Raw genomic sequence first — 26664 nt, forward strand, 5'->3', positions numbered from 1 at the left:
CGTTCAGCTTGACTGTCTTTCAGCTAGATAGCCCGGATTATCAGCTTTCTAATCGACTATACAATCTGGATGCCTACTTGCCCATTCACTAGACAGTTCTAGGTAAGCCCATTGGCGAAGACCTGCCAAGTTGAAGCAGGCCAGTCAGGTTGGCCTATCTTCCCACCCAGACAATTAAGCGCTTTCCCTACTAGCAGCACAGTTCCTGTCTTGACTCGCTGATCGCAATCTCCATCAAAGCCGCATAAAACGAGGGCTAAGAAGGCAATCCGTTTATAGCCAAAGCAGTGACCTCTACAAAATTGCCAAGGAACTTCTACCCGACAAGCTGTCGAATAGCCTGGGCATTCTGAAACTCAATCGAGCTGGTAGTGTCATACTTGTCGATTACGTACAAGAAGCATACATGTAGGCAGTTCAACACGGACAGCCAATGGTTTTAGAACAGCTCTGGATCATCTTCACACAGTTCGAGTAGGTTACGGAGTAAGGCCATGCTTGACTAGTTGAGCCACATGTCCTTTATACAAGCTATGCGAGTCATCTTATAGCCTTCATTCAACACAGCCCCAAACAAAGGCAGTTTAAACCCACCTACCACTCTCAGCAGGTTTATGACTATCCTAATACAGCGTCTTACAGATTCGTCAAGGACACCACCTAGGTAGACAGAGACTGCCAGTATGAATTCATGGCAGAATTAGGAGATCCAGATCGAGTGGATTGCCACTCCCCTCACAAAGCAGAACTACTTATGATGGTGCTGTACTTCTGAGTGATCTGAGTACAGCTAGTCAACCTCCTCCAGTTATTCCTTGCACACCCAGTTGTAACTCTTCAAGAAGATGGAAGTGCGATCATGGTCTTATGGTAGGGTCAGCAATCGACCAATCAGAAGCAGAGTGTGCTACGGACTTTAGGAATGGCATAGTTTGATCAGCTAGGTTAGAATAGCTTGGTTGAACCCTTTTTATTCAGTGAGAAAGCGTCCTTTTTCAAGATGGTTTAGTCCCGGGGTGAGGGAAAGAACAATCGCCACGTCTCTAGCATCACAGTCTAGACTAACCAACCCTGCTGCAAGCATCTCTTTGTAGCCATCTTCAGCCCTACTATTGAATTTCTACCGGATTGAAGGAGCAGCCAGTTTTATCTTACGACTAAGGGACAGTTTGTCAACTTATCCCTTTTCCTAGAGACTGCCTTTTGGTAAAGTGCGGGTCTAGAAGTTTATCAGTTTCTCAAGGATCTAGAGGGAGCGGTGCTGGATCAGGGTTCTTTACCCCTTGCTTAATTTTGTGTGAGGGACTTTGCCGAGGAGGATGTTGATGATCAGCTGTATTAGAATGGAGATGCAATCTGGACCATGCTGACAGTCAAAGGTGGCAAAAAGATCACTTTTGCCCCTGGCATCGCTCAACACCATCTCTACAAATGCAAGAGAACATTCCACCTTCCTTGCTGTACCCTCCTGACAGCTATCAACCAGCTACTGGACAAACCTTTGTACAAGTTAATTCAGAGTATCTTTAAAAAGCACTGATAGGTAGCCGAGTAGAGTGAAAGCAGCTGGATTTTAGCCTTGAAGGAGAGCAGGTTTGATAAGAGCATTCCACAGCTCAAGGCATAGAGTCTTAGTTTCTTGCAGGATTAGTTGAGAAGGGCCGATCGTGTCCATAATGAAGTTGAGGCAGTCTATTATAAGCCAATGAGACCCAGGATCAGTGTTCTTATCCTTTAGGCTTTCTATAAACAAGGTCAGTAGTTCATGGCAGTCCAAGGTCCTCACCCTGCCTGTCTCCAATTTCCGCCACACCTCCTAATCAAGCCCCTTTCCATCAACTGCAGTAGTCTTTTACTCACCTAGTGCCCGATGCATGACCGAGGCAACAATCTGCTACAAGATAGCATGGTTCTGCAGCTTGATGATACAAGGCTACTCCTTGATCGAACCTTCATAGACTTCAAAGAACATTTGTTTCTGCTTGGATGAGAAGAAGGCATTCTCCTAGGCCTATTTGAAGGTCTTGTGCAGGATCTGCAGGAGGATGGATTTGACAGTGTCACGGTTTGATGAGCGTATGCTGGTGTAGAGGGCAAGCAGGGGGTAGACAGTCTAGCTGGCCATGCTAGGACAAGCTAGTTTAGACGAGAGGAAGGTGGTGGCTAGGATGCTAGGGATGATGCGGTTGAGCTACTCTTTGCGATGATGGACTACATGCCCAACCTCCTTTATCACAGAATGAGCTAGACTGTATTTATGAGTGGCTCGAGGTTACCTCCTAATTTGTTATGCCAGGATGTACTAATCAGAAAGGTCAGGCTCATCCAAGCAAAACAACCTGCTTCCAATAGCCTTGTAGAGTTCTTCTAGGGCTAAACCTATGACCTTGAGGTTTTTGGAGTCAAGGGCGATTCGGAAGAGGATGAATAGAAGATTGGGTTAGTGAGAGAGTGCGTTTTGGAGGGGTTCTGGCTGGGTGAGTGACTGGAATAGAGGACGGTATTTAGGGAGGAGAAGGGGCTAAACCTTTTTAGCAAATTGAACGATAATGGCAGTCCTGTCCTTCATCAGACTAGCTTGACTCATAAATTGATAATAATAATAATAAGACTGGACCTTAGTCCTTGCCTTGGTTATTTGTAGTGCCCTTTGATTCAATATATATTTATATATTTGATGGTGAAAACAACCACCACCAAAAAGGATCGCAGTAAAAACAAGGTGCTTAAAAAATGTCGCAGGGGGTACAAGTTCTGTAGGAATGTACAGTGCAGGTCTTAAATCTATATACATTTCTACTTCTGCCCCAAATGTGGGCATGATCTAAGGCCAGCCCAAAAGAACCCTCGTATACTCTACGACACACTCCAGTCCCGTGCCCATACCAACAAATAACTAGTCAAGTTAAAGTCCTCTTTGCTCGATCAATAGCGCCTCCCTTAAGTGTAGCCTGCTGTATCCAGTCCATTTACCACCAACATTACCACCACCAAAATATATTAAAAGCAAGTTTTGAAAGCAGGGATAGCCACCATCTCTCTCAAACAGTGCGTATCTTGTCTAGTAGCGATAACTCAATAGCTAGTACTAGCAATTGTCCAGCTTGAATGTCTACCTGTTGAAGGACATGATGATTTTGAAAAGAACAATGCACTTAAAGAAGATGGGGGATTATCACAGGCTTGGCATGAGCTACAAAGGCAGAAGCAATCTCCTATTCATCTAGCTGCCATCTGGCCTTTTACAATACTCAGTTACACTAGAGCATGTGTAATACAAACAATTTATAATAGAGACAAACTTTTCTTATTAACAGGACTATCTACTCTACACTCCTTCACATTCGAGGGAGGCCAGTTAGTTGAACTCAACCACCGAGACCAGGCTAATGCAGTCTGCATAGGTGTCAGTGGTTAACTACTAATGGTAGGCAACCTAGAAGGTGACCTGTACTTTTACAATCAGCATGAGGATCAACCTATACAAATCATTTTTAGGCTGTTCAAGATGGCAGTGTGGTTGATCAGCCTAGCTATAGTGCAACTGCTGTGCTCTCTTATAATGGTGAGTTGGCATGTCTGGACTAACAGCACAAAATCATATTCAGGCAGGATATCACTAACAAGCGTATAGTCGATGCTAAATGGGATCAATCTTAAAGATTCCTGATGGTGGCGATCGACTAGCTTCACGAAATGATGCAACTGGTTTCATTTGTTACCCTCGCAGTCAAGCAAAACGAACTGGCTAAGGAAGCTGTCATCCGAACTGTCCGCTCCCCTCAAGAAGGCTTTACAATGTCCCTTTGCGAATCATAGCACTTTCTATGTGGCTTTTCAAGTGTAGGTGAGCTTTGCTGGACTGACAAGAAAAAGCTACTGCAGTTGCTTGTGCCCCGAAGCAAGCAAAGCATAAAATGTTAGCGAAAGAAGATGAAGGGGTAAAGAGTATTGGCTAGTTGCAGAGTGGGGCCATGGCTGGTATGGGGTGATATGGGCGGTAACTTGCGAATAGTGAAAGAGGATTATTTGAAATGAGATGTGTAATAGAAGAGCAGACATAAGTGATTGTTACTGCATTAAATTGGATAGAAGCATGCAGCTACTAAAGGATCCTTGTTCTGACCGTAAAGTCAAGTCAGTTACCCCACCTCCACACAAACCACTCCTTTCCAAACTCTTTTTCAAAGAAGAAGGTCTTTTTCTCATCAGGTTTACCCAACTGGAAACTCCTTAAAGATCATCTCTACAAAGAAGGACGTATAGAAAAAGGTGATTTGTATGGCTACTAGACAAAACCACATAACTTCTTGAGCAAGAGCCTAATTGCCTTGAGCTTAAAGACCCTATAACCATAGTGGGAGATATTCATGGGCAGTATTATGACTTGGTCAAGATTCTATAGCTGGGAGGGGACCCAGCCACCAACAAGTACCTGTTCCTTGGAGACTACGTTGACCGCGCTCATTCTCCATCGAAAACATCATTTTACTGTACGCTATCAAATCTGCCATCCCAAGAACCTCTACCTGCTAAGAGGCAACCACTAATGCATCCAAATGACCACCCACTTCAACTTCCGATAAGAATGTCTAAGCAAGTTCGACCAAGAGATTTACAAGATGATCATTGACTCTTTTATGAGGCTGCCGATCTGCTGCATCCTTAACAATAACTTCTTTAATGTCCATGGCGGACTGTCTCCGAAGTTGAAATCAGTGGCTGATATCGGTAAGGAATATCGCATGGTGGAGCCGATAAAGGATAGCCTGCTTTCAGACTTGATATGGGCGGATCCCTATGAAAAGCCTGGTAAGTTCATGAGAGGATTTGCTCACAACTAAGCAAGAGGATGCTCATATTATTTTAATTAGGAATCAGTGAAGAACTTTCTTGAGGGCAACAAGCTGATGAGTGTCATTCGAGCCCATGAGGCGCAACTAGAGGGATACAAGATGCATTGGCCTAAATCAAAGGGATTGCCCATGACTTTGACTATTTTCAGTGCTCCTAACTATTGCGACACTTACAACAATAAAGGGGCCTTAATCCATTTCAAAAACAACCTACTAAACATAAAACAATTTAATTACAGTCAACATCCGTACTTGCTACCCCAACTTCATGAACCTCTTTTCATGGTCCTTGCCATTCGTTGCAGAGAAGATCAGTCAGATCATGCTGAACATACTGCGAATTGATGATATGAAGGAGGATGTCCATACCTTTTCTTAGTAGCGTATACAGTCTATAAAGAATAAGGTGCGTGCTGTGAGTCGAATGCTGATGGTGCACAAGGTGCTGAAGGATGAAAGTGAGAAGATATTGCTGCTGAAGGGGCTATGTCCAGATAACAAGATCCCGTATGGAGTGCTAATAAGTAGGGATTTCGACTCTGTACTGGAGAGGTTCGAGACTGCTCAGAAATAAGATTTACTCAATTAGAAAGTTCCTGAATGATATTAATTCAATTAAACATAAACAGACTGCATAAACTAACCACATTACTCTTATTGATTCTTGTTGATTCATCAGATCTTTAGTGGTGAGAACTGTGCTGAAGGGCCGTTTATAGGCTCGGCCTTGAATCTATCACTCTCCCTGTATTTCTTTATGTTCTAGATTGAAGCTATTCTCTCGAAGTAATCTTTGAAGTTCTTGAATTCTTTCAGCACGCCAGGTAGAAGCACCTCACTGTACACTGACAAGAACTCGAATAGCCAGATATCAGCCAGAGTGAAAGTATCACCCACCAAGAACTTCTTGCCCTCTAAACTACAATCAACTTTCTCAAGCTTGGCATTGAAACTTGCCTTGATCACAGCCTTAGCTTTTCAAAATCTTCATCCTTCCCGTATGAAAAAGTCATGAATTCCTTCCATAGGTCATTGAAAAAACTCATGAACACTGAGTAGGACAGCTTTTACTAATCGTCTTTACCCATCATTTAGGGTCTACCTGCTTTCAAGGCCAGGTAGACCAAGATAGCAGAGGATTCACAGATGACTTTGTCACCGTCTAGGAGATAGGGCAAGTTGGCAAGAGGATTGGTCTTCTGGAACTATGGTTTAATCTCCTAGGCCCATTTTACTCGGTCAGTCATTGGCCTGAACTAATACTCCAAGCCTAGATACTCTAGAGTGAGTCTAGATCTCTCCACTAACCCCCTAAGTGGCCAATATCCAAGGATCAACTTTGCCATATTGTTTATATTACACGTATCTTTGTAATAATAACACGTGTCAAAAAAATATTTGTAAGCTCTTTAACTCAATTGCTATTGCATTCAGTCAAGATATCAATGCTAATCTTTTAATTACGAGCTTTGCATAACGCAGATTCTTGTTATGGACTAAAAATAAAATATGTCGATCATTCTCCACTGCCGAATTTCTTGCCAAACACCAACATCTGCAGTTGGTCGTAACCTGCAAGCACACCTGCTCCAGCCACTCCTCTCAAGATATTCGCAGCTGCTCCCTTAAACAGAGAACTAATCCCTTCTGATTCACGATCTGCTGAGCACAATCAATCGACCCACTGTACTTGACTGCCTGACCAGAGGTCATCATCATCCTCCTTCTGATGGTATCAATAGGATATGAAGCGAGACCAGCACTGATAGTAACTAACCATCCCAACAAGAAACTAGCTAAGAAGCTGTTAGCCAGGTCAGCAGGTAGAACACCTTTAACTGAATCATAGATTCCGAAGTACAGCCCACGATAGATAAAGATTCCTACACATGAGATGGTGAAGCCTCGGTACAACCCTGCCAATCCATCACTCTGATAAGTCTTTATGTAGACATCTTTAATCCCGTTGAACTGTTTCTCTCCTCCTTTCTTTGAGTTCTTGTTGTCATTGGCGAGACGAGTTCGGCAATAGTCCAAAGAATATACAAAGAGCAGAGAGAGGGATCCTGCCAAACCACCTGAAGCCATGTTGCTGATAAACCATAAACCGTATCCATCCTTCTTGTTGCGGCCTAGCATTTTTTTGATCGAATCTTTGAAGGCAAAGTTGAGGGCTTGGGTTGGGAAGTATCTTAGCACGTTGGCAGCATTACCCTTCCAAAGAGATTTTGGACCCTCCTCCTTAACCACCCTGGTGAAGCAATCTCCAATTCCTTTGTACCTCTAGGTGAGGGTACCAGCCTTGATCATTTCATCTTGGTTCTGAATCCTAAGCTTGATGAGTTCGATAGGGGCTGCAATGGTTTTGGAGATTGCAGCGCTGACTCCTCCCATCATGAAATCAAGAAGAAAGCCACTGATGCCACTTTTCTGTTCCATTTATTGATTCAACAATTTCAAGGACCAACCATGATTAATTGATACGTGTCAGTTATTTGATTAATTGTTGAAATATTCTATTTTCCCTGTGCTGTTGTGTATCTAAATAGAGGGGATTCTTTTATAGAAAGTCTAGGACAGCCAACCTTCTGAATTAGTGGAATGCTTGATGAACATATTCTATAGCTGTGTAGTTAAATCAATAAGTACAGAATTCATATATAAAGTGGATATGTAAGCAATAAGGACATCATCTCTTTAATAAACTATTTCAAGAATAACACTAGAGATTTGTAGATAACTTATCTTTTACTCTTGTCCTGGTATTGGCAAATAATAATAAGGAATAATATCATACTTAGTATTGAATGTTAGTAGGTAAAGCATCACATAATCTATGCCAATCCATATAAAGGTACTAGTTGAAATAAATATTTCTAATTATAATCGAAATCCAGTCAAAAGAATTCACAGCCCAAGGGATAAAAAACAATACAATAGGAACAGAGTTTGTTTGATCTATCATTGCCATTCATTCATCTTCATATCAGTTCTCGAAGCTTGCCAAGTACACCTCGTGAAGGTTTGTTGAGGGTCTCAGTCTTAAGTCATCAGAACTTGCTCCTCCCAACTGAAGTTTTCCCAGCCTGCCCATGTGACTCTCCAGACTGAGAAAACTCGACCTATGTCCGCAGAGCCTTTCAGGTTAAGCCAGCACAGATCGTTAATACTTCAGCTGCATGGCCAACCCCCGCCCCATACAATTTGTCAATTTGTGCCATTTCAGCAGCCTCCTAATTGACAAGTCGGGCTGTTTCTTAAGCTTGCAGAGGATGAGCATCAAGGCGTTAAAACTTCTTGGAAGGCTTGATTTCATGGATGGAAAAATGCCTGACAGGAATGAAATCCATTTAAAAATATTTGAATTAAAGCTAATTGAATATAGGAGCTTGATTATTATAATTAGAGATGGGTATGGTGGGGTAGGCCTAGAAACTTGATGACTTTAGCTTTTTGAAGAAGATCTATAATAAGTTTTCAATCAACAAGATCATGTACAAAAAGGGATTCTGTAGTGCTATCTATGATATCTCCATCAACACCAAAATCACTTAGGATTTTGTTGACTCGCCTCTCATCAGCCGCCTATTCGACCTACTCAACCGAGGCAGGCCAATCGCCTTTGACATCTTCTGAAAACAGGATGAAAGCTCTCCTCACCTTATAAACTTTCCAAAGGAACATCAGCTTTGAGGTGGTCAATACTGAAATTGACGATAATTAAATATCATTGCAAGAGTTGAGTACCTTCTTCACTGAGAATTGGGCGGCGGGATGCAAGAAGCTAGCTACTGCCGTGCAGAATAAGGGATGCACTGTGCCCCCTGATATGCTGGACACCTTTTCAGTGGATAACCGAAAGCTGATTGAAGTACGAGCTAAGCAACTATTCTACTAGATAAAGCAAGAACGTAAGTTCATCGACAAGTAGACCTACATAAACTGGATAAAGAACAAGAAAGCATGCTCACTCACATTAGGATACGATGACGTAATGGTCTACGTGCCACTGTCCTTTCTACATCTCTGATCATCATCATTTTGTTATTCACTTATTACTATATGTCATAACCAATAAGCGCAGTCATAATTAATATAAGAATATGGAGCCTACTGTGATCCATGGTAAGCAGAAGCATGTCACTGGTGATAAGGCTATTAGTATGGCCATTCGACAGGGTAAGGAGGTTGAGATTGTCTCCAAGGGGGAGAGCAACTCTAAAAGCCAGCTTGATGGCAAACATGTTGCCAAAATGCTCAACTAATAATAGGATTATAAGCCTCCTGAAATGAGCCATGACCTCAGGATTGCTATTCAACAGGGTCGGCAGAGCAAGGGGCTCAATCAGGACAAACTGGCTCAAATGCTGAACATCCATAAGGGAATGATTGCTAGCTTCTAGCAGGGCAAGACCGTTCCTAACATGGGCCTAATCCTCCAAATGTAAAAAATCTTTGACTGCAAACTACCCCGCCCAATAAAGCACAAGAAGGACAAAGAAGAATGAAACATGGCTAATTCCATTTAAAATTCTTATACATAAGTATGTTCAACAAGCCAATAATCTTGAGCCTATAGCTACTGCTTATGAGGGTTGGCTATATCTGTGAATTAAAGAATAATATTAATATCTTGTTGTTGTTTGTTGATGGTCAAGTATGCTAACAAACCTAAGCAAAAACAGAGCAAGAGGATCTCCACCAAGATGAATGTTAAAATACATCGGAAGGCGGTTCAGCAGGGCAAACGCAAAAAGAAGCAGGCTAAGCAACTCAGGGCATTAGGCCTCATCCAAAAAAGGAACAAAAAAGATCTACCCATTCCCAATCTCTACCCCTTCAAAGCTAAAATCATTGAAAGTGTACGTCGCAGGAACCACACTGACACTGCCGACCACCTTGCCACTCACAAAATAGACCCTGCTTCACATGCAGGGAAAGATGATGAAATGCCAATGGTACCTGAAACCGAGTTGGACAGGACCGTGGAAATAAGAGGAAAGAAGAAATACTTCAAGGAGGTGAGGAAAGTGCTAGAAAATGCTGACATCATTCTGGAGGTGATTGATGCAAGGGATCCGATGGCATCAAGGAACAAAGAAATCGAGGCTGAAGTTTTGGGAATGCCTGGTGAAAAGAGACTGATTCTAGTGATGAACAAGATGACTTGACTTAGTGCCTTTAGAAAACGCTCATGCCTGGCAAAATCATCTACGCAGGTAGTTTCCCTGTGTCCTGTTTAAATCCAACCTACAAAACAACATTCAAACCTTATTCTAATGCTCTGTATAAAAAGTCATTGAGTCAAAGACAGGAACTTGCAGAATAGTTGACTAGCAGTTCGAAAGCTGTAGGACCAGACCACCTCATCCAGATCATTAAACAGGTAAGCCGTAAGATGGAGTATCTCGCTCTGTGACAGTAGGCTTGATAGGCTATCCTAATGTGGGCAAGTCAAGTGTCATTAATAGCCTGAAAAGGGCTAAAGCATGTGGAGTGTCACCACTACCAGCTACAGGCTACACTAAAAACATCCAGGTTAGATGGACAAGTTAAAATGATCGACTGTCCGGGAGTTGTCTTTGCAAAGGCCAGCAGTGCATTCATTGGTACTCCAAAATACAATCCAGGCACGAGGCGCGGACTTATTTGTGCCTGTAGAACAAATTGTGGCGAGAGTTGACAGAGATTAATTGCTGAAGTTATACGAAATTGCTGATTTTAGGGACGCCGATTAATTTTTAGCCAATTTGGGTCGTGCCCGAGGCCAACTCAAACCTGGAGGAGTTCCAGACATCCTAAGGGCTGCCAAGCTAGTGGTATAAGACTGGAACCGTGGCAAAATTCCCTATTATAGCAGGGTGCCAATGTCTATGTAGCAATAATGAGGATTAATCTTTTTTTTTATATATAATGGGATGCATAGAACAGCCCGTGAAGAATGTCCGATGCACAGGCCCCATCATAGGAGTAGGTCGGTGAGTGGGGCATTATGAGGAAAAATACAACTGAAGACAGTGAGGAGGAAAATAGGAGTGTATACTAAAGTTTTTGACGGCCAAGTTCCCTGTTGTTATTTAGGACCTCAGTGATTTTACACTTGGAAATAAGATATCGGAGCCTTCGATAGGTCCCAGTCTGAATTACTAGTCTGGGAGTTTTAGATGACTATTTTTACCAAATGACCAATTTTATTGAACCATGAAAGACGTCTCTTATAATATAGTCCTTCTTCTAATGTATGGTTTGGTTCTTGTTTGTGTGGTTCGTATTCAAGGCTATGCTATGCTTAAAATAGGAATAATGTTAGGGTATAAAAAGGACACTGTTGGACACTGTTGGACACTGCTGGATACTGTTGGACACTGCTGGACACTGCTGGACATTGCTGGCACTGTTAACGATTGCTAAAAAGGTACTGATGTAAATATGTTCTATAAATCAGAACTCATGTCCTTAATACTCTGCTTGGGTCTCCTCCCTTTATCCCCTCCCCTAGATGACTGTAAAAAATAAAAGAGTGAAGTAAAATGGATGGCATATATAAACAACACAATTACTGTTCATATTGCCACATAGCTAGTCATAGCTATAGCTTGGGAGAGAATAAAAATCAATAATTATCCCATAGAACAGCCGTACAAGAGTTATTTCTTTTTTTGTTCATATTTAATTGATGTTGCTTTTGGTACAGCTACATACAGTATTGGCACAGATTGATGTTGAACCAAAGTACAAGCCTGTCACCCTACCCTAAAGTCACATCCTTCTCTCATACGTAGATCTCAATACAGACCACAACCTGGACCTCATCACCCTCTCCAGCCAACACATCCACTTCCTCCTCTACCACCCCGCTAACTAGTCATTCCAATCAGCTGGACAACTGACCCCATAACTCTCTGACTTCAAAGTACTGCCAGCTGACTACGACTACGATGGCTTCAATGACATCCTCCTATCATTCGACACACACATACGAATTTTCTATATTAATGGATGTCCGGATGGTGTATGTGATCAGCTTAAAGATATCAAGCTGGATTTTGTGGATAGAGTGGTGGATGTAGGATTGGTTGACCCTTCTGGCAATAGGGTACCTAGCTTGTTAATTAGTTTTGAAGGGTAGGAAGGTGCTGTTGTCTATGAGATGACAGGACAGGAGATATACCAGCCTAATGAGAATATCATTTCATTTCCAGCCGATCATCACTAACGCCAGTTGGTATTCCCCTCCGTGTTAGACTTGAATGGAGACTGCTTATCAGACCTGGCTGGGTTCGAACCCTAAAGCAATCACATCTCATTCTTCATGAAAACAGGCAAAAACAGCTATCAGTTCAGCCACTAACTATATTACAATAAGACAGTGCTTGATATGGCATGGGCAGATATGAACCATGATGGGCTGGTTGACCTGGTCACAATTGTCGATGGAGGATAAGGATAAGACCAATTTATTAAAGTGCAGTTCAGCAGTTCTGAAACAAAGCTGTAGGTTTGTAACGAGAATAATGCAAAGAGTTTGTTTGAGATGGTTGATGGGGAGGACAGTTATGAGACTGTCTTGAATGGTAGTTTTAAGAAGGGTAGCCTGTATCTTGCTGACCTTAATATCGATGGTTTTCCTGACATCCTGACCATATAGGATAATAGTCCTAGACTGAGGCTTAACCTAATATGCTAACTTTGCACCCCTCTCAACCAAAACACCCTAACCAGAAAATAACTCCTGAACCGGCACTACAAGCCATTCTCTCTTTAAAGCTCTTAAAAATACTAAAACACCGTCATCAGTTTCAGTCCCTTCGATTATCAAGAGGATGGCACTTTCGATTTGATGGTCAACTACCTTGATTAAAATAATGTCTACCGGTTGGATGTGCTTGAGTTGAGTTCAAGGTACGATGCTTTCATATTGAAGGTGTTGCCGCTTGGCTCTGCAAAGTAGGGTAGCAGTGCATTGGCATGGGGTGTCACCTTGCACTGGTAGGTCACTGATATCAATGGTAACTATATACACTCGGTGGGAAATCAGATGTCAAGGACTGGTGCAGGCAGACCCAACCCCAACCCCAACCCCAACCCCAACCCCAACCCCAACCCCAACCCCCAACCCCAACCCCAACCCCAACCCCAACCCCAACCCCAACCCCAACCCCAACCCCAACCCCAACCCCAACCCCAACCCCAACCCCAACCCCAACCCCAACCCCAACCCCAACCCCAACCCCAACCCCAACCCCAACCCCAACCCCAACCCCAACCCCAACCCCAACCCCAACCCCAACCCCAACCCCAACCCCAACCCCCAACCCCAACCCCAACCCCAACCCCAACCCCAACCCCAACCCCAACCCCAACCCCATTCTTCCATCTGATAAGGTGATGCTGAAATAAATAAGCATGGGACTAAAATAATTTAAATATTTTTGAAATGGACAGCATCATAGCCATCCGAGGTAAGGATTGGGTAGTGTTTGCAGCTGACTGCTCTGACTTTTATTCTTTGTTCAGGTTGAAGAACCATGCTGACAAGGTTCAGACTCTCGCCCCGACCCATCTTATCACCTATTGTGGAGAACGCTCTGACATCTTGCAGTTCCATGATTACATCGCTCGCAATGTTGATTTCTATCACTACAAGAATGGATACAGGCTGAACATTCAAGAGGCTGCACAGTACATCCGGTCAACTCTGGCTTAGGCACTTCGCAAAGGCCCATACAATGCAAATTGCTTGCTTGGTGGGGTTGACTAGGGGCAGGCCAAATTGTACTGGATTGACTATCTGGGCACTCTAGTTGATGTGGAGCATGCTGCACAAGGCAACTGCTCGCACATCGTCAACAGCATAATGGACGTCGGCTACAGGAAAGACATGCCCCTGGCCCAACCCCAACCCCAACCCCCAACCCCAACCCCAACCCCAACCCCAACCCCAACCCCAACCCCAACCCCAACCCCAACCCCAACCCCAACCCCAACCCCAACCCCAACCCCCGTCCTGCACAGTGTCCCATACCTGACCCATCATGAATGAATAATTATCAGTAATTAATTGTGAGTCAATAATAAAGCTGGACTTCAGAGTCTAGCTATCGATCCATATCATCTTACCAGTTGAGAGGGTCGTTATCCTTTTTTGGAGTCTCAACTTACATCACGGTTTCCTTTTAGCCCTCTTCACACAGTTTGACTGAATATTTCTTTGATAGTTCCATGGCCTTTCGATTGAATTCAGAAAGGTCGCGTTAAAAAAGTATTGCTGCTTCGCTGTTCATGGGGGAAGCAGGGTTGGGATAGGTCAGTAGCTGTGGCAGAAAAACTTCAAAAATATGACTTAGTTCAAAAACTGGACTCCATGTTTGGTTGATGACATCTAGACAGATTGTCCCTGAAGACCAGTCAATATTCGGATGGTAGATTTTATTCTGGAAGCCGATGGAGGGTGACTTGAAAGGGTAATTCTAAGGGAAATAGACAATTACTTGCCACACGCCAGAGGCATAAGGAGTGTCTGCAGGGCCATTGAGCCTAACCACGATGGAGTTTGATTCTTCCATATCTTTGTAGAAGTGGAACCCCAACTGCCTCAGTTTCTCACAGTCTTTATATCTTCTTTTAAGGGCCTGTGCTGTCTAGCCTGGCATGTATATAATCAGAATATTAATATGAGTGCATTTGTGATTTAAAAACGAATGCCCTATGTAAGTGATGATTAATTGCTCCTTTACTAGTTCTTTAATTTTACTCTGAAAGAATTTATTTTTTGCCAAAGCCAAATTAATTGCAATCTTTTGCAGTCCAATTCGTCCAGCTTGGACAAAGAAAAGATTGTTTAGTTGATATAGGGTATTAAAATTAATCAAGAATCATAAATCGGCCGTTTTTGGTTATTTATACAGTCGGTCAATCTTTTTCTTTAAGGCCTCCTCTACTGATTATTCAATTCTCTTTGTCTGCTACAACAAACCCTGTAGTCTCCCCATCAACTCATTTGACTTGCTCTTTGCCGCTCTTAACTCATTAATTTTTTTATCTATGTCCTTTGGAGAAGGCATTGTAATAGCTAGATCAAGACTGCACTTATGCAGATGATGGACCGACTAGATGATTTTCCTTTGGTTTTTCAATAGTCCTGCCTCCCGAATGATCAGTTTTGAAGGGTCTTCTCCTAGTTGATCCTTCACATCTTTGGAATGTATCACAAACCTATCGGGAGGAAACTCTGAAAATAGGTTTTTAACAAGAGGAATGAGTTCCAATTTTTGCATGTGATCAGATCGAGCTTTTTGTTATTGGGGAGTAGTTTCGTGCGTTACAATTAGTAAGTCAGGAGGAACATCGTGCATGAATATAAGCAATCACTTAAAACTTAACTCGAATTACAAATTCAAGCTTGGCTCTGCGGGAGATAGATGGAGCTCATTATGACCTAGAGTGAAGGTACTTATATCCTAAATAACAAGGGGAAATGTAGCAGTGATGAAGCTAAGTTCTGGGCTATCCCCCTCCTCTTCAGTTACTTCACTAGTTCTTTTAGATATGTTGAGATTATTGATCCTCTCGGTAGGCTCTTCCACACACCCCATTTATTATAAAAAAAGATTATACCTCATTATTGCTATATGCAGGAATGCACTAAATAGTAACATAATCAGACTTGTTTGTAGGTTTATATCAAAGGGTCAGATTGGATAGCTTTGGTAGCTACTCGAACCAAAAGTCAATATTGTAGTCATATTCATCAACACATTGTATTGAGTTTATATGAACGGATAAGGAGTGATCGTTACAAGAAGATTGATAGTCTATCAATTCTATAAATTATTGACAGGCATGCTATCGTTTTATAGAGGCTGTTCCATCAAATAATAGTTAATGAGCCAAATTCAAACCGAGCAGTTATTTGCCTGGCAGCAGGATTGTGTTGAGGCTATGCGTAGAGCCACATTGCGTGCTAAATAACTACAAGATGTACTCCCCAACATCACCAACTTGTATCGAGCCAGAACCTTGCTCCTTTCAGATCAGTTCAAATCACAAGGCAGACTGTCCCACAAAAGTCTGTTTTCCCTGCTTGAACAGAAATAAATGGAGCAGACCTAAAAATAGAACGATCTGCAGAACTCAGTCAGTCAAATAAAGATACTTGAGCTAGAGGAAGACAGACTAGAAAAATAAGCAAACTAAGCAGTCACTTCTTTATTAAGGCAGAAAAAGAGACTTTAACAACTTACCAGATAAGGCCATGTTGTTCTTCAAGACCTTGATTAAGTCAAACGCCTGCAAGTTTAACGTAAAGTCAGGGATTAGCAGGTCAAAGACGAACTTACACAAAAGGAGGGAGAACATTAGTCAATGAAAAAGAGGATAGAAGAACTAGCTGGTTTGAAGCGGAAATTAAACAACTAGTTGCAATAACTAAAGGGCAACATTCGTGTGTATTGTAGGGTTCGCCCTTACCTGAGCAGTGATCCTCCCTAACAGTGTGATAGCAGCTTGATCACCATCTAAGAAAATCAACTTATCTTGAGAGTGCCAGAGAGTGAGCTCAAAACTGAGAGCCATTGTAAGGAGTACAAGTTTTCATATTAGCATATCTTTTAGTCTACTGCTTGTCAAGCTGATGTGTTCAATGAGCTAGCTGAGCTTGTTCAGAGCGCTCTTGATGGCAAGAATGTCTGTATATTCGCATATGGACAGACCGGATCTGGAAAGACATTCACTATGCAAGGTGGGGAGGGTTAATCTCAAGGCATCATTCCTCGCACAGCTCTCTTCATCTTCAATGAGATGAGCAAAGCATAGGTTTACAACAGCACATTTCGTTTATTCGCTTCAGTGCAAGAGGTTTACCTTGAAACGATCAGGGACTTGCTCAATCCTAGCAACCGTGGTTAGACATCAACTGAGATGTAAGCCAAATCCCTTGCTGATATTTATCATGTGCTTGACCTAGCTCAGAAGAACAGAAGGATTGCTGAGACAGGATGCAACGAGCATAGTTCAAGGTCACATTGCATCTTTATGCTTAGAATTCAAGGGGACAAGAGAGAAGGAGTGCTCAATCTAATTGATCTGGCTGGCTCTGAGAGGATTCTACAGAGTAAGGTTGAAGGCGAGCGTATGAAGTAAACTCTCGCAATCAACAAGAGTTTGACTAGTTTGAGCCAGGTGATAACTGCATTATCAAAGAAGGACTCGCATATACCATACCGTAACTCAAAGCTGACCCATCTTCTCCAACCATATCTTCAAGGAGATGGCAAGACCCTAATGCTAGTGAACATCAGCCCATTACGTTGCAACTATCACCCATCGATCTGCGCCCTTCGCTTTGCACAATAGGTAAAGAGAGTGCGTGGTAATGTTAGTCCAATAAAAAAATGAGAGTTAAAATTAATAGCAATATTGTTTTTATAATTTAGATTGATTCTGGAACAATGGAAAAATCACTGCACCACAAGGATTTCAAGATACTTGACCACTTTATGCTCAACTATACAGAACTACTTGGAATTGGAACCTATGGAAGGGTCTATCTTGGAGCTGACATCAGGTTTGACCTACCTGTGGCTATCAAAGTCATCCAGTTCAAATATCTCACCATCAACATGGAGAAGTTTCTAGTCAGCCTCCGCAATTAAATAAGGAACATGCAGCTCGTCGAGCATTAAAATGTTGTCAAACTTTACGATGTCAAAAAGTCAAATAATAACCTTTACCTTATTTGCTAGTACTGCAATGGTGGCAGCCTTTATCAGCTGCTCGAAAAGGGAAGATTACCTTATGAAGAGGTAATGAGAATCATGTGCTCGATCATCTCAGGCTACAAATGCCTGTATTCGCAGGGTCTAGTGCATCGTGATCTCAAGCCTGCAAACATTCTCATTCACAATGACACCATCAAGATGGCTGATTTTGGATTCTCTAAGCTTGTTGAAGATCACCATAGTATGGATACCCCAATGCTGTTGTCAAGAGTAGGTAGTCCACAGTACATGTCCCCTCAAATCTTACAGTCTAAGAAATACTCATCAAAATGCGACATATGGTCATTAGGAGTGATTTTCTACTAGTCTTTATATGGAAATCACCCATGGACTGGTGATGGCATGGACAGTTTGTTAAACCAGATTAGCACGAAATAGCTTGAATTTCCTGCACACCCAAAGATTCCTGACCCAGTAAAGCGTCTACTTTCTAGCATGCTGTCCTTTTCCGAGGAGTAACGTATCGGCTGGTAAAAACTGTTCAATTAGCCTCTTTTCAACTAGCCACGTAACTAAAACTTAATGTAGACGATCCGTTCCCTAAGCAAATCCGAGCATTTGAACCGGTTAAAAGAACTCCTGAGAATCTACTTCTAGAACAACCGGGCAATCAAGACGATCTTCTAATGCGAGAGAAAGGGTAAAATCAACCAAGTGATTGTAAGCAGCAAATAGGCATAACATAGCAACCTATAATTCAGCATGTCGTCATCCAAGTTCCTGTCGATGTCCTTTGAAGAGATCTATTCTAAACAGCGGAAAGAGGTCAGTGAACGTAAGCTTGTTGAGAATGTCTTTAACTATTTTATTGTCAAGAGAAACAGATGTGCTTTTTACAGTTTGTTGGCGATTCACATAATGCAGTACACAGAAAAGATAGGGTTCTGTAGGAAAGGAGCTCGCTGTATCTTCCCTTTGTTCAAGCTGGTGACTCGCACATTTTACAAGATATTCCATAGACTCAAAGACAACTAGCCCTAAAAATACATCAACTTCACCAAGGAATAATGGAACTGTTTTGACCGCTCAGGCCAGAGAAGAATCCTAACCAATTTTGTTAAATATGACTTCACGGTACTGAAACTGTGCTTTGATGATGTCTTAAAAAAGCTGCACAAGACCATGGACATAAAGCCAAAGGATAATGCGTAAGAGGAGGAGCATGCCAAGCTGCTCAAGCTGGAACAGATCCTGAACAACAAACTATGCGAGAAAAATACTATTGTCGAACTAGTGATGAACAATGGACACGATTTGCTTCAACTGTTGAATGAAAACATAACAGACTAAAGTGAGTAAATATACCGATGGAGGTTCTACCTGAAGATGCTGTTGTAGAACCAAGGAGAGATGTCTCACATCCACGACTGGTACACCTTCTACCAATAGTAGTTAGAGCCAATATCCATGCAAGTATAAAAGACCTGATTGATAAAAACGATAGGTAATATTAATAATTATTGACCTTTTCATTTTCGGATGTTGGTGGTGCTTCTGGTGATGAGCATTCCTCGCTAAACTGAAGTGCGTCTTGTGATTGCCTAGCCTAGCCCTGTGCTGGTGCCCATTGTGCTTGTTGTTGGCTTGAAGTCTGCCAGCATGGCCTTCAAGTTTGATGTGCTTTTGTAATAAGGCCGAGACTGTTGATGATGATTTTCTTGCTCCTGGATGGTTTTCTTATAACCGTACAGCCTTTCCATCGACTCTTTTGCATATTTCAATCTCTTTATGATCTAATGGTTTGATGACTCTAGAATTTCTTACTCAGTGTGGATGGTCCTACCTCCGCTCTTTCCTACATACACCAGTGTTCGACTCTAGTGGTTCAGGATTACTTCAGTTTTGTCATTAAAAATCACTTGCACTACTCCAACATTAAATCTTAACAAAAGAGCGTGCTGAGTTTTAGTCCATTTGCGTACATAATACTTTCCGTGAGGTACAGACTAATCAACCGGGATGGTCTAGTTTGCCTCTTTAGCCTTTTCTAATAGATGTGTTTTGAAGTGCTTGATGAGCTTAAGTTTCTTTGAAAGAGTGTCAGGAAAAGAGGAGGCTGAATATTTTTCAGCCTGTTCTTCTCGGCTTCCTGATTTTCTCTCAAAGTAGGTGAAATTTTATAGTTTTGGGTCAGCTACGAGTTTAGTCTGGTCATTGAAAAAAGCCCCAGGTGCTCCTGTGTTCAAGATGTAGCCCAATCCAAATTTACTTGAATAGTCTATATACCTCACCACCCAGCATTAAGGCCAAGAAAGAGCTACAGAGTTTAAATTTAGTCGAGCTTTATTCAGCGCAGAAGAAGCTGTGTTACAGCGCTGGAGGGAGTTCGTTGATCTACCGTGATCAACACTATTCCTAGGCGGATCTCTGACTGGAATGGTACCTGTTGTAGTACTGTCTTTTTCAACAGTGAGACCTCTTCTTATATTCTTGCTTGAAGCATAGATACTAGCTGGATGGTGATTGTACTCTTCAACGAAATTATTGAGCCTTGGTTTTTAGACTGTTGTACCACTGCGAGATTGATACCTGCCTACAAACTTTTAGGCGGGAGGACAGGCCAAAGTCGTCATAGGCATCGAGGAAGGAACTGGATTGGCGAAAAATCTATGGCTCTCGATTTCTTTAAGAGTGGGTCTTTTGTGCGGATCTAGGACGAGAATGGAACTAATCAAGGAGATAGCATGATGTGAGAGATGTGCGGAATCAGGAAAGGAATACGAACAAGCCTTGATTTTCCGGTACGTGATCTGCAGATCAGAGGTCTAGAAAGGTGGCCTTCCCACTAAAAGTGTATAGGCGATAACACCAAAGGACCATATATCCACCTCATAGGAATGTCCACCACTTTCTGGTTAAAATTAAACGCTTGTTTAAGATTTCAGGGGCAATGTAGTTTGGTGTCCCACAGATCGTCCTTCTCTTCTGCCCATCATGGGTTAGTTTTGCTGCTAGTCCGAAATCACCTAACTTGAGTTGAAGTTTATCTGCTAGGAAGAGATTGCCTAGTTTAAGATCACGGTGGATGATGCGATTGGAGTGCAGGTATTTGAGAGCCTCAAGCAGTTGAGTGAGATAGTACTGTGCCTCGAGTTAGGTGAGGTGCTTTCTTCGTCTTACTAGCTCGTTGATAGTCTGGTTAGTGCAAAGTTCAAGAAGGAGGTAGTAGTTCTACCTGTCCTAGTAGAATTTCATGAACTGGACAACGTTTGGATGGGTGATCGAGCTGTGAATTTTAATTTCTGACTCCAATTTTTAGCGGGCAGATGTCTTAACTAGTGAACTCTTGGCGACCACCTTGACCGCCAACACCCTTTGTGTTTACTGCTCAACAATCTCATAACACTTCGCGAATCCACCCTTGCCCAAGAACCGACCCTTCGTGTACACTTTTGAATCAAATTCAAGTCGCTCCTCCATCTAACGATTTTTCAAATTAAATAAACTGTCATTACTCAAACTATGTTTAGTATCATGTAGGGCAATACCTTTTACTGAGCATAAAACTACACTTTCTGGTGTCAGGCTATTCTTTATGCTAAGTTTATAGCAGCTATGTGGTTTATCATTTTATGACTGATATTATCAAAAACAAAACATTGATATTTGTGAACAAAAGGTTATTTTTATGATAATAGCAGTAATCACAATGTTTGTTCCTCATGAGCCAAATGTTTTAGAGCCATTAAACATTTGTTGGTCATCTTTGTAGTCAATTGGTTGAATTAGAATATGCAACAAAGTAACAAAACAGTGTGCTAGCGATGTGTGAAAATTGACTCATTAAGTTTAATTTTGATCTATCGAAACTAAAGCATTTAAATATGCTTTTTTGAGTAGTAAGAAATATTTATTTGATATCTTTCAATATCGGTACATGAATCTATCGTATCCTCCTTGCGGTCGGTGCCCATAATCCACTCTACGTAGAGAGCTTCTGATGTTGCCTCCGTTGTAATTAGCCCAGCCTTGAGAGCGTATCCCGGAATAGACAGGATGCACGTTTGAGTATGGTGTGGCAGCAGTGCTCCTTGTGTACCAAGGAGTATTGGCAAATCCTGGATAGTCAGAATAGGAGGATCCTCTATACCAGCTCATTACAAATAATTTATTAGTATCCGCACTTTTGATAATTAATTTGGAGAATCATTTTGCAGGTGTTCTAAAGCGCTTTATCCTGGCTTGTTTTTAACTTTTTGGCTTGCTTGGAGCGCCGGTCTGGGTTGGATCTGAGATAAAATAATTAGAATGCTTGATGTCATCGTAGCGGAGTGCCATAATTTTCTAGGGGAAGATCGCCAGCAATTGCCTTGTATAGTCCTTTATCTAACCTTCTGCTTTTTCAGCTTGACACCTGATGTGCTACTCAATCATCTTTTTGGCGCAATCCATTTACAATTGATCAATATTCGAATTCAGTGAAGTTTTCGACTGTATGATTTACTTCTCACTTTATTTCCTTACTTTTAATCGGAAGGTTACCCCTTTAACCTGCCGAAAAGAGCCAAGGCCTTATCTCGTTGCTCTTCATGAATCACACATGGTTTGGTATAGCAGGTGTATTTGTGATGGGATTTTTACCATTCATGGATGTCTTTTGCTGGTATTCTTTGTAGTTATGGAATGCGCTTTTTGATATATTCGCAGTTTGGATCGAATCTTTGACTTTGTCTGGAGGGATTGAATATTCTGAAATAGGGTTGAGCATCGCAGCCTGTGGAGGCTGCCCATTGCCAGCCGCCATTATTCTGAGCAGGATCATAATCGATAAGTTGTGTGGCAAAATATTTTTCTCCCCATTTCCAATCAACCAATAAATCTTTAGTCAAAAAAGAGCTGACCACCATTCTCAGTCGATTATGCATCGTACCCTTTTCTTTCAGCTCACGCATTGCTGCATCCACGATCGGACATCCTGTGATCCCTTCCTTCCATAGATTAAATTTATCCTAATCATTTTCCCAATCAAGATTTTAATATTTCTTTTGGAAGCAGTTGAAGCCATTTCTATGGTTGATATGGACATAGAATTATCTCCAGTAAAGCTGTCGAATCAGGGGATCTGAATTAGGAAGTTGTTTTTTGATGGTGTAGAACATTTATCTTATACTTACACAGCCGAATTTGAGGTAGGGTGACATCCCACTAGTACCTTATTTCTTGCAAGGAAAGTCCCTTTCTTTTTCATAATGCTTGGGCAAATGCAGCATCACCTGAAGGGCTTATTTTCTCCCTCCCTTAATAGGCACTTGCTTATTAATTTAGCACTCCATTTTCTAAATGCATTGCTTTATATCAGCAGAATAAAAGTTATCAGGTTATTTAAAGACAGGCTTTGGCACAATAAATTATCTAAACCGGTTATAAAAAGGAGTAAAAACTTTATACTCTTTGGTATCCTTCGGAATGTTCTTCATAGGTACTAGAAGAAAATCTTATTCTTCTTTGAAATCTAACTTGCATCTTTCACAAGCTTTTGCCATGGCCTCGTCTCTCACCTTTGAAAATGGGGTGTAATCCTTGTTGATAAAGATTGCCTCTACACCCAGTTTGTGTAAAGAGGGTATGATGCTTTCTGGTTTTTATAGGAATTGATATAGACGAGATCCTTTGTTGATGAGGGATTCATTGAGGTCTTAGAGGCTTTGGATCATAAACTGAAAAGCATTGTTACTGAAGAAAGGATTTTAAATTGAGTGGATTTGCCTTGGATCAAAGCAAAATAGAGGAATGACTTTTTATGACTGGTCGCATGCTCTACTTAACCCTGTATTATCAACAAGGCGAAAATCCCTACGAAAAATGAATGCCACTAGCCTGTATTTTTTCATTCACGATAATAATGGTGTGCAATATCCAATTAGATTATTTTGGATAACAAATAAGGATATTTTTCGATTCATCACTTAATTTAAAGTCGTGTATCCCTTCTGAATGCATAGTGCATATTGAATGCATAGTGAATATTGAATAATAAAATTGAAGGATTAAGAGACATTGTAGAATGGGTTGTTCTGTCCTATTTCTGATTCTCATCATCAAGATACATACTAATTTTTTATATTTATCTTTAGCCAAACAATTGATAAATAAGCTTTTATTAATTAAATAAGTGACATATTTGTTACTAGTGTTGATAACAATAGATGTAGCAACCCATTATTCTGGATCCTTCATATTACTTTTTTTGGCATAAAATTAATTATCCTAGATCGTTCATTTCAGCAGTTAGAAAAGCGGAAAAATAAGTGAATCCTGCCTAAGGTCAGGCATATGTGATTGATATTGATATTGATATTGATATTGATATTGATATTGATATTGATATTGATATTGATATTGATATTGATATTGATATTGATATTGATATTGATATTGATATTGATATTGATATTGATATTGATATTGATATTGATATTGATATTGATATTGATATTGATATTGATATTGATATTGATATTGATATTGATATTGATATTGATATTGATATTGATATTGATATTGATATTGATATTGATATTGATATTGATATTGATATTGATATTGATATTGATATTGATATTGATATTGATATTGATATTGATATTGATATTGATATTGATATTGATATTGATATTGATATTGATATTGATATTGATATTGATATTGATATTGATATTGATATTGATATTGATATTGATATTGATATTGATATTGATATTGATATTGATATTGATATTGAGAGAGAGGATTATCAATCATTAGCTTATTTCCAAATAATCTTTGTATAATTTCAGAACGATATCTAACTTTCCATCAAGATAATTCACGTCAGCCATCTTGCTTATCCTATCGGCCCTTTAAAATTACCCTTAGGATTGAGCTTTAATATTTAGAGCCTTTTTAAATAATTTTACTGCCTATTCATAATTTCCTTGCAATTAATGAATAATGGCAATATTGCTAATCAAGTCAACTGTTGTAATGTGACCTTGTCCGTGGACCTTTTATTTAATATCCAATATATGATTGTAGAGCTCTAGGGCTTAACTATAATGCTCTAACTCAGAATGTAGCATTGCCATATTACCTAAAGTGTTTTATGTTTCTTTATGACCATATCCATATATTTTTTATTTTATTTACAGTAGCTAACTGAACAGTTTTAAGGCTATTTAATATTTTCCTATTGCTTTATACAGCATTCCTATATTATTAATTAATGTTAAGTTACTATTGTGGAATTGTCCATGTGTCGCTTTATTTATTTCTAATCCTTTTTAAAAAAGTCTTATAGCCTAGTCGACCTCACCAACTGTGTAGTAAATAAAAGCCATATCACAAATTGTTTGTTTGGTTTTTATATGATTCTATCCATATACTGTTTATTTTATTGATAATTCTTTTTTATGCAGCTTCAAAGCCTCTCCAAAATTTTAGATTGATGTATAGATTGAAGCCATATCACTTATTGTGTCAGCAATTGTGATATTGTTTTGTTCAAGTGCTGTTTATTTAATCTGTAATACAGTTTTGAACATTTCCAGAGCCTTGTCGTAATCTCCTTTTGCTTTATATATGATCCCTATATTGTTTATCAAATTAGTTGTTGAAATGTGTCCCTCTCCTAATCCTCTTTGTTTTATTCTTAATGCTTTGTTGTACAATTGCAGAGCCTTATCCAATTCTCCTTTTATCTTGTAGATATCAGCTATATTCGTTAGATTGTCTGCACAATCTTCTCCATTAACTTCATATAAAATCTGATGGGCACTCATGTACAGTTTTAAGGCTTAATCAATTTGTCCTGTTGTTTTATACACTACTCCTATATTATTGATGGTATTTGCCGTAATTATATGGCCTTAACCAAACTCTCTCTCTTTGATCTCAAGTGATTCTTGATATAATTGTAAGGCTTTGTCATTGACTCCTTTTTTGTAGTATATGCCTGCCATATTGTTGACTATGTTTGCCGTGGAGATATGACCTTGACCATTTATCTTATGATAAATCTCTAATGCTCGTTAATAAAATCTTAGGGTTTAGTCAAATTCTCCACGCATTTAATAAAGATCAGATAATTTTAGCATCGTATCCACTATCTAAATGTGGCATTATCCAAAGGTCTTTTATTCTATTATTAATTTATGTTTTTATAGTTTAATAGCTTTTTGATAATCTCCTTTTTCTTTGTACATCTAGGCCATATTATGTAATATATCTGTAGTAGAAATGTGTCCTTAACCATATATTTAATTAACAATTTTATGTGCATTCTAGTATTATTCAAGGGCATGATCAAAGTCTCCATATTTTTGATGCACAATCGCAATATTAGTGATTATTTTTGCAGTGATTGAATGGCCCTGGCCATAAGTAGTTTAGTTGATCTTTAGAGCCTTTTTAAATTGATTTAAGGCTTAATCATGTTTACCCATTTTTTAGTAGAGTAATCCTAAGCTGTTTAGATATCCTACATTTTATCTGTGATCTTCTCCATAAAATCTTTCACTTATTTGCAACGCATTCTAATAAAGTTAAAGAGCCTTGATATACTTTCCTTCTACCTTGTACACATCTGCCATATAGCTCAAAGTAGATGCTGTTCTGATATGACCTTACCCATGAACTTTGTGATAGATTTTAATTGCAGTTTAGTAGAACTTCATGGCTTCAATATGATTTTCCTTTATGGAATGTATTTTTCCAATAAATTGGGTTATATTTGCAATCTAAAAATGGTCTGAACAGAATATTCTTTATACAATGTTCAATGCTTTGTAGTAAAATTTAAGAGCTTAATCGTATTATCCTTTTTTTGTTTTTATTTTCCCTATACCAATATTAGCTGTTATTTTATGGGTTTTATTAATTTATAGTACATTCTAGTAGAGCTACATAGAACGGTCATACTCTTCCTTTTAATAAAACACCTCAGCCATGTCATTTATTATCTCTACAATTACGATATGGCCTTTTCCATAAAATTTTTAAAAAAATTGAAGTGCTGTTTAGTAAAATTTCAAAGCTTCTTCATATTCCTTTTT

At 40.1% G+C, this 26664-nt stretch overlaps 1 protein-coding gene across 1 annotated transcript; it reads right to left on the bottom strand.

The window, feature by feature from the left end:
• Positions 1–6372: 6372 nt before the first annotated feature.
• On the bottom strand, positions 6373–6944 carry LOC308128001 (uncharacterized protein; the record flags this gene model as incomplete). Its single annotated transcript, XM_080493675.1, is given in 2 exon segments — positions 6373–6497; positions 6500–6944. Coding segments are annotated over 2 exon segments (570 nt in total).
• Between the last annotated feature and the right edge of the window lie 19720 nt (positions 6945–26664).

The sequence above is a fragment of the Lipophrys pholis genome (assembly GCF_963383615.2).
Source record: "Lipophrys pholis genome assembly, contig: SCAFFOLD_210, whole genome shotgun sequence".
In the NCBI taxonomy this organism is placed as follows: Eukaryota; Metazoa; Chordata; class Actinopteri; order Blenniiformes; family Blenniidae; genus Lipophrys; species Lipophrys pholis.